Consider the following 9,507-nt stretch of genomic DNA (forward strand, 5'->3'; position numbering starts at 1 on the left):
TCTTTCTCTCTATTTGCCTCAGAGATAATCACTATTTCTGAAATTTGAATTTGCCATTTCCTTGCATTTTATTTTATTAAAAGTTTCTTTCTGAAGGCTAGTAGGTAGCATGTTGGTTAAGGCACTGGACTCCCACATGGTCAGCACTGGTTCAAGTCCTATATACCTGTCAGTCTGAAACTTATGCTGGGTGTGCATGCATGTGTGCCCCAAATCCCAGGAGAATGGAGAAGAGATTGCAGCATGGCCAACCCCCTAGGGGGTGATTTCTCACTTTCCTCCTTACTATCTCTGTCACTCCAGTGAGCACATGTACCCTATGGAGAAAACTTTAAAAATAAAGAAAACCCAAGAAACAAAAACCACAAGAGCTTTCTTTCTTGCCAGTCCCATATGCCTAGTGGTTAAAAAAGTTGGATCTGACATGGTTGACCAAAGTCCAAATACTGGCCCTGGTGGCTTGAAAAATACACCAGGTGCATGTATGTGCACACCCGAAATCTGACAGGATGGAAAATGCAGAAGCAACTGCAGTGTGACCAAGCCCCATTTCTACCCCCTGCCTTAGATAGCCAGGGTCATGGACACGTGCAGGTGTCTGATGTGTGCAGGGAGCTCCTGACCCTTGAACCCAGGACCTCCTTATGTGGCTTCAGAATTGCAGAGCATCGTATTACCACTACAGCATTGTGACTGACCAGTTCTTCATATTTTAATTGAGCGTTATATCTCTGAAAGACCTCTGGGCATCTCTACATTGGTGTCTTACTCAGTATCCTTAAAAGCAAACTCAAATGATTCCATTTATGTTAAAAGATGCACTATAGGGCCAGCGAGTGGTACGAAGGTTAACACACTGGATCCCACATGGCCACCTCCGCAGTCTGAGTCCTGGGCCTGTCTGCCTGAAAAACACACTGGACACGTGTGTGAGCCCACAGTCCAGAGAGAAGTATAGAGAAGAGATTGTGGTGTGGCCATCTCCCCTGAGGTGGGAAGATCTTTCCCTTTCTCTCTGTCTCTCGTCTCTCTCAGAGCATGTGCCTTATGATTAAAAAACAAAAAACAGGGGCTAACAGGTAGCATAGTGGTTGAGGCACTGGACTTCCACATGGCCAACCACAGTTCAAGTCCTAGGCTTGGTGGCTTGCTTTCTCACTTTTCCTCTCTGTCTTCCTCTGGCCAAATTAAAAAACAAAAACAAACTATATAATAATAAATAAAATTTTGAAAATCTTAAAAAAAAACCTCCCAAAACTGTAACACCATGCAAATTTACCTATCTACCCACCTACCTAGAAATCCTTTTTAGAATAATGTATATATGGGGTTGGTCAAATAGAAGACATCAGCAGACCTGTTTGCAACTTCTGGGATACATCAAATATTTTATTTTTTTAAAGATAGTTTTTTTTTTTTTTTTTTAATTTTATTTACTTATTTTAGTTTGACCAGAGAAGGAGGGGGGGAGAGAGAGAAAGTGAGAAAACAAGCCACCAGGTCCAGGACTTGAATCGTGGTCGGCCATGTTGGGAGTCCAGTGCCCTTAACCACCATGCCACCTGCCGACCCCTGATACATCAAATATTAATAGTTATTATTTCTGGATGCTTGGATTATGGATATTTTTCTATCTGCTCATCTGTATTTTCTAAAATTTCAACAATAGAACACAAATCACTTATCTTCCTTCAGCCCTTTTGCCAATGTAGCTTTTACTTGAGACTTCTCTAGTTATGTTAGTGTCATGTGCAATGTTTCCTATGTTCAAAGCCTGGTAGTTAGGTTGACACCCTCCTCTTTCTCACTCTGTCAGTTACTATACTTTGTGGATATTTTAGTATATTTCTGTCTTCTCTGTTAGATTTGAAGTTATTAAAAGGCACAGACCTTATCTTTGCTGTCTTCCTGGAGCCCATCGCACAGACCAGTTCAAGGTCATAAATAGATGATCCAAAAATGGGCATTGCACTTGGTGCTCCAGGCTGGTCTATATCTTGCAACTGTCACCTGACTGAGACATTTTCTCTATATTTAGCAATTTCTGTTTCAGGTATGGTTTGGCCTGATATTTACACCCTACTCTTACCCCTCCCAAACCTTGAACTTAGCAACTTGAATTAGAGGTGGTATGCAAATACTCAGCCTTGGTGTAAGCAAACGGCCCCCATAAGAACCCACTCAGAAACGAGTAGTCCTTATTTCCTCGACATTCTAGCTGCTGTCACTGCATTTGCCGGGGAATTCTCGACAAGATTTTATTTGTTCTTCCGTGCTGTTCTTCCTGTTGTTCCCTTATTTTTGCAATCAAGTTCCAGATGGCTCAGCAGTGCTTCCAGAATGAGTATTTTGACAGCTTGCTGCACGCTTGCAAACCTTGTCACCTCCGATGTTTCCATACCCCTCCTCCAACGTGCCAACGTTACTGTAACGCAGGTAAGACTGCCTGAACGACTGTTCATGACTGTGAAATATTTTCTATACCATTTATTCAGAGGATTAACATTACAGGAAAGATGATGAGATTTTCTGATCCAAAACAAAAAAGGAAACAAGACTACAGTTTAAATGTTTACAGGAACAAAGTAATTATTTGGAACTAAATTCACTTTTATTCAGCACTATTAGTAAGATAGACTTATCAGTCTTTCTAATTAAGTGGTATTTAGAATTCAAATGTCAATGTGGATAAATTAGAGGTACTGAATGGAAAATAATTTATATGTGATGTGACTATCATGCAATCAGCTCATTATTTCTCTGACATTCTTTTAATGAAGGTATGACCAACTCAGTGAAAGGAACAAATATGATTCTTTGGACCTGTTTGGGCCTGAGCTTGATAGTTTCTTTGGCAGTTTTCGTACTAATGTTCTTGCTAAGGAAGATGAGCTCGCAACCATTAAAGGATGAATTTAAAAACACAGGTTGGTTTGACAGTGAATCTTTGAAATCTGTTTCCAAGAGATGGCTATCGTGAGTTTCAGTTCCTCTTCTTTTTTTTCACTATTGACTATTTCATTCGGTTACAGCTCTTCCTAGTATGTTAGGAGATAGGTGCGCTATCCATAGATGACCTTGTGGGCCAGGAGCTGTCTTCATCCCGGTGCTGACATTGTCTTTACAGATTTCTTACAATTTAAGTCTTCCTCCAGGGTCTTTCCTTGGTAATTACTCTATGGAAGTACTGAGGCTTCCCTGGGAAACAGCAATCTTTTTGACCAAAGTTAGTACAATAATTACATGTTATGCTATTAGAAACTGCTGACCAGGCCTGCTACTATCAAGAAAAACCTATTTGGCAAGATCCATAGCCTTGTTTTTAATACAAATCTAAGTGCTATTTGCTTGGGTGAACATTTTACTATTGAAAAATGTTAGAAATGAATAACCAGTTGCTCCTATTTGAGCAATCATCTCAAAACATAATCATCCTTATTAAGCATTAGAGAAACACTCTGAGAAGTGAATGTTCTACTTAAGGACCTCTTAAGATAAAAATATTTCTGCAGCACCGTCGCCTGTGATCTCATTCCTGAACACTCAGCAGCCACTGCCCTATTTCTTCATGCATTTATTTTCCATGCAGAATCAGCAACGAATCCATCTCATTTGCTTTCTAGTGCAGTGGGAGAGGTAAGTGACAGTTCCACATAATTTGCTCATTTTTCTCCAGGGTCTGAAAGACAGGTGGGGACTGAATTTTTTAACATAAAATAAAAATTGTGTACATTTAAGGCACACCATGTTTGAAGTACATATACAGTATACATACACATAGTGAAATGATCACTACACTCAAGCAAATTATCTTACCTATCTCCTCACATAGTTCTTTTGTTTTTGTTTTTTGTTTTGGTGGTGAGAACACCTGAAGTCTCTCTAGCAAATTCACAAAATACAACACAGTATTTTTTTTTTAAGAGATTTTTGCTAGAGGGCATGCGTGTTCTCTAGAGAGACAGAGAGACAGAAAGTGGGAAATCACCCCCAGGGGAAATGGCCACGCCACAATCCCTTCTCCTCCAGTCTCCTCTTGGGATCTTGGGCATGTACGCATACGCCCCTGGCGACAACACAGTATTATTATCTACAGTCATCATGCTGTACATTAGCTCTCTAGGTGATGCATCCTACATAACTGTAAACATCATACCTTTGGCCATTATCTCCCCAGTTCTCTGACTTCCCTACCGCTGGTAACTGCCATTCTCTGCTTTTATGTATTCAACTTCTTTTAAGAATTAATTTTACTTATTTAGAATTATGTTATTATTAAAAACAAAACAAAGAACTGCTATAAAGCACAGGCACTTACCAGAGAGAGAGGGAGGGAGAGAAAGTGAGAAAGCAAGCCACTAGGCCTGGGACTTGAACCATGGTCAGCCATGTGGGGGTCCAGCACCCAAACCACCATATCACCTGCTGGCCCCTGTATTCAACTTTTTTAGATTCCACCTAGAAGTAAGATCCTGCAGTATTTTTCTGTGTCTTGCTTATTTTTATCTTCTTAAAAATTATTTTAAAAATTATTTTATTTAACTTTATTCATTTATTTATTTTATTTAAATTTGACCAGAGAGGGACCAAGTGAGAGAGAGAGGAGGAAAGTGAGAAAGCTGCCAGGTCCAGGACTCAAACCATGGTCGGCCATGTGGGAGTCCAGTGCCCCCAACCATCATGTCACCTGCTGGCCCCCCGTGTCTGGCTTATTTTGAGAGTGACCTTAAGTGTGATGTTCTGGAAGTCGGAGTTACACTGTGGAATGCTGGGAAATAGTAAAATTTACTTTTGCAGGTATACAATGGGGGATAGAAGAGAGGTTCCTTCCTTTTGTGATCACAAGAGATTCATTACAAAATTTTAATGTGCTCCAAAATATTCTGTAAGAGAAACAGCTTTATTTCTAAATTCTACAAGTGCCATCCACAGTCTGATTCTGGTGTGCTGCATGGTAATTTCTGTCTTTTGCTTGTGTAAGGTGAAGTCAAAAGCTCCATGTCTGCAAGGGCCAAGTGGGCAAGACGTGCATGTAGTGGGACAGGTGGAGGCCTTGGCCACAGAGCACAGGCCCTGCTTGAAGGTGACAGCTGCTGATGGCTCCAGCCGATCATTTCCATGCTGGGTCCGTGCTGCCATGTTCTGTTCACGTCTAAAAACCAGGCCAGTTGTCTAGCTGTGCATGTGAAATCTCTTGATTGTTAAATGTAGACCACATAAACAAGGAAATACTTAGAAACACTGTGTGCCATCAGACAAACCATGTCTACAAGCCCAATGTGGCCTGTGGTCTGTTAGTTATGACTTCTAGAGTAGGACATACTCATTCCTCTTTTAGAAAACATTTATGTATTTATTTAATTTTGTTACTTTGTTTATTTATTTAATTATTTTTATTTCATTTTCTTTTATACATTTATTTATTTATTTATGTTTATTTGTTCTCATTTTTCTGGCTGCTGGGTCTGGGACTAGAACCTCAGCCAGCCATGTGAAAGTCCAGTGCCTCAACAACCATACCACCACTCATTCTTTTTATATGAAAAGATCTGTCTTGTGCTAGCCCTGTAGCCCAGTGGTTAAGGGAGATGGATCCCACATGGACAACTGTGGTTTGAATTTTGGCCCTAGCAGCTTGGATAATATGCTAGGTGCAGGTGTGTGTGTGCCCAAAATTCAACAGGATGGAGAAATGGAGGAGAAGGGTTGCAGTGTGACCATGCCCCAGGGCTAGGGGGGGCACTTTCTCCCTCTCGTTCACTTTATTTCTGGCAAGCAAACGTGCCCTCTGACAATTCAAAACAAGCAAAGGAAACAAAATCCTGTGTGTATTGCTAAAAATGTCATGACTATATTCCCCGGGAAAGGTAAGGCTGATATCTCTGTTTCTGCATAATCAGGATCGATTTTCCTGGATGTGGCTAATGCTGACCTGGACAACAGCAGAACTGATAAAATTCTTCTTCCCAGTGGCCTGGGGTACACGGTAGAAGAATGTACCTGTGAAGACTGTGTCAAACCAAAGGTTGATTTTGATCATTTCTTTCCACTTCCAGCCATGGAGGAAGGCGCAACCATTCTTGTCACCACAAAGACCAATGACTACTGCAATTGCATGCCAGGTGCTTTGAGTGTTACAGAGATAGAAAAATCATTGTCTACTAGATAATGAACTGTTTTGACTGTTGTAAAGCTCCTTTGAAAATCTTTCATCAGAAGGAAAAAGAAGCTACATCATTTTTCTTTAGGAAGGCTGTTCTTATCAGCTGCTGATACGGCTGTAGCTCTGCTAATTCTATAAACTCTATGTTAGACACACTTTCTACTGATGGGGGCTTACCTGTGGGAACTTCCATAGTTTCATGATTAAATTCTTGACTCAAAGAAAAAAAGGTACTGCAATATGTAGATCCCATAGTTGCCAGCTTCTATGGGTAGATCACTTCTCTATTGTATAGACAAATATACATTTTGGAACGGAGTGGATTTTTTTCTTTATTTGTGAAGAAAAGCAAGGTTATCTTATGTACTTTTGTGACTAGGAGAAACCCAGAGTCAGCCAGACTAAGTCAGTGTGCAATGCATAGGTGGTTCTTATCCTTCTGAGCTTCTAGCTTAATTAAGGAGGCATCAGATATTATTATAATCATACAAATAAATTTCTAATTGCAAACTGTGATAATGGTGTACTATATACTGTTTTCACTCCAAATATGAGTGTACAACATTAATCATAGGCATAGGTAATACTTACACAGCATTACTAATGTGCTAGGGACTGCTTTTTAAAAAAATTTTAAAAAATTGCTGAGGAATGTGCACTCACTAGAGAGAGACACACACACACAGAGAGAGAGAGAGAGAGAGAGAGAAAACATACCCACACACACACACACTCCATGGGGGATGGTCATACTTCAATCCCTTTGCCTCTATTTGTCTCTCTCCTTCTGGGATTCTGCTGCATGTGCACCGGTGCCTGGCATGTTTCTCAAGCCAGTGGGTCCTGGACTTGAACCAAAGTAAGCCAGGTTAAGGTCAAGATGCCTTAACCACCATCACCAGGGACTGTCTCTGTACTAACTCATTAGACTTTAATCCTTATAGTATAAACACCTCTTAAAGGCCCCACCTCTCAATACAATCAAATTGGCAACACCCGAATTTTGCAAAGGACACATTCAAACCAGAAGAGTAACAAAGCTGTGATTTAAACTCTGTCTGATCTTTTTTTCTTCACATATCAACTAAATTAATTCCCTGAGTCTTTGGGCTATAATCTCAATCACTATTGTGGGATGGTTCTCTCTTATAGGGTGGCAGAAAGGTCCTGGGATCCTATGGGAAGGCAAAACATCAGGGGACATCCTCTGGTCATCTGTTCACTTCAGTCACTGTTAAGCTGATGGGCTCTACAACACATTCTCTGGGATATGGGGAACTTTTTGCCTATTAGGGGCCCATCATGGTTCCATTCTGGGATCTTTAGGGCCATAGGAGGCAGCATAGTATAAGGAATTTGCCCCTGAGTCCCGGAGCCCAGGTCACTCGCAGACCCCGCTGTCACCTGCCCTCTCTGATCAAGTTAAAACAAATAAATAAAGTTAAATAAAAAAAATTAAAAAAAAAAATCTAGTGAGCAATATCTGCCTGGGACCGCAGATGATCCCTCAAGTCCCTTATGTAACTAGTATTTGCATATCATCTAGACACATTCTTCTGCACACTTTAAATCACCTCTAGATTACTTTATAGTACCTAATACAATGTAAATGTCATGCAAATAGTTGTTATACTGTAGTTTTTTTTTTAAACAATTACCTTTTTTTTTTGAGGGGTCCAGGATGGTCAGCTACATGGGAGTCCAGCAATGTAGCCATTATGCTATTCACTGGTCCCTAAAACCATTATTTAATTTTATTTATTATTATTTTTTTAAGAGAGATTTTTGCTATAGGGCATGTACACTCACCAGAGAGATAAAAGCAAGTAATCACCCTCCAGGGAGCATGGTCACACAGCAATCCCTTCTTCTCCATTCTCTAGGATTCTTGGGCACACATGCACAAGGTGCCGTCCTGAGTTTTAAGTCATGGGATCATGGTCAGCTACATGGAAGTCCAGCAATATAGCCATTATGCCATCTGTGGGTCTCTTTTTATTATTACTATTTAAAAATTTTCTAAGATACGTGCACTCATCAGAGAGACAGGGAAAGGGAGAGAGAAATTAAGAAAACAAGCTGCTAGGTCTAGGGCTCGAACTGTGGTCATCCATATGGGAGTTCATTGCCTTAACCACCATGCCACCTGCTGTAGTTTTTAAAGTTTACATTTTATTTTAATATTTTCAATTTAATTAATTTTCAGGGGATTTTTCTGCCTATAGTTGGTTTAATCCCTGAGTATGGAAGGCCACTTGTAACTTAATTCATTTCTGACTATCTACCTGGTTGGATACTTTGCTAGAAAGGCTCACAGAACTCACAGAAACACTTCATTTACTTCATTGGTTTATTACAAAGGATACAGATGAACATTCAGATGAAGAGGTACAAACCACAGGCAGGGAAGAGCTCTGAGCAGCTATGTCATGGGGGAGTGGGCACCACTCTCCATGTGCTCAACAATTTGGAAGATCCTCAAACCTTGGAGTTCAAGAATTTTTATAGAGCTTAATCTCTAGTGGCTCCTCTGCTTTCACTGAGGTTGATGAGCAAAATGTCAGGAAAATTCTCAAACATTTCTGGATCTCCTTTCCCCATGTTTAAAATGGGCCAATAACCTGGATTTCATAAGGTTGTCGTGATTTATGTTCATACTCAATCCATCCACCCTCTTCACCTCTGATGCAGCTCTCGACCCAGGCACTACTATCTCCTGACTGACAAATGCAATAGCCTGCTAATAGCTACCCTTTCTCTGTCCCGTGACAATTTATTCTCATTCCAGAATGAGTGATGTCTTCAAACCTAAACAGCCAGTTACTCCTAGGCTGAAATTCTCGCAATGGCCTCCCGTTCCCTCACTTACCTCCTGAGCATGGCTTGCAAGGCCGTTCCCCCCTTCTTTTCAACCTCCTCCCTCGCACCACCACCTTTTCACTCACCCTCTAGCTTGTCAACCTCTCCAGGTAGGGCCTTCGCATTTGCTGTTCCTTCCGGAACACCCTTCCTGGGGACCTTTCCAGGCCATCTCCGTCTCAACACTCAGGTTTCATCCAAAGTCGCCTCCTTGGAGAAGCCCTCTGGGATTGTCCAATGGGCTTTGGCCCATTATTCTCTTCTTTCCCTTCCAGCTCGTCTGCCTCTCCGGAACGACGTCGCTTCGTTACCCGAAGCTTTGCGTCCCAACAGAGGAGTGAGCCTCGGGAGGGAGGGGAAGCGTCTCAGAGACTCGGGGACCGCGGCGGCTCCCCTCCGGGGACTCCCACCAGCGGGGTGCGTCCCTCCGCCGCCTCCACGCTGCGGCCATCCCTACCCTAGCGCCCCCGGCAGCCGCGCGCTCC

The 9,507-nt window shown here is 41.6% G+C and overlaps 1 protein-coding gene and 1 long non-coding RNA gene across 4 annotated transcripts in view; one reads left to right on the forward strand and one right to left on the reverse strand.

The window, feature by feature from the left end:
• Positions 1–6,803, forward strand: part of TNFRSF17 (TNF receptor superfamily member 17) — a 12,514-nt gene extending 5,711 nt beyond the window's left edge. For 2 of the 3 annotated variants that reach the window (XM_006146537.2, XM_006146535.2), the window contains 3 exons: positions 2,313–2,436; positions 2,781–2,927; positions 5,901–6,803. In XM_006146537.2, the coding sequence (XP_006146599.1) occupies positions 2,313–2,436; positions 2,781–2,927; positions 5,901–6,169 (540 nt within the window). In that variant the 3' untranslated portion in view covers positions 6,170–6,803. Of the gene's footprint in view, positions 1–525; positions 992–2,312; positions 2,437–2,780; positions 2,928–5,900 lie in introns of those variants that run through there. The other variant, XM_027771072.1, reaches the window with a different exon arrangement.
• LOC102469525 (uncharacterized) overlaps positions 1–9,507 on the reverse strand; it is a 15,238-nt gene extending 5,731 nt beyond the window's left edge. Inside the window, exon 1 of the long non-coding RNA XR_334255.3 lies at positions 9,109–9,507. This is a non-coding gene — a long non-coding RNA (uncharacterized LOC102469525). The remainder of the gene's footprint in view (positions 1–9,108) is intronic.

Source organism: Tupaia chinensis, unplaced genomic scaffold, assembly GCF_000334495.1.
Source record: "Tupaia chinensis unplaced genomic scaffold, TupChi_1.0 Scaffold000182_1, whole genome shotgun sequence".
In the NCBI taxonomy this organism is placed as follows: Eukaryota; Metazoa; Chordata; class Mammalia; order Scandentia; family Tupaiidae; genus Tupaia; species Tupaia belangeri.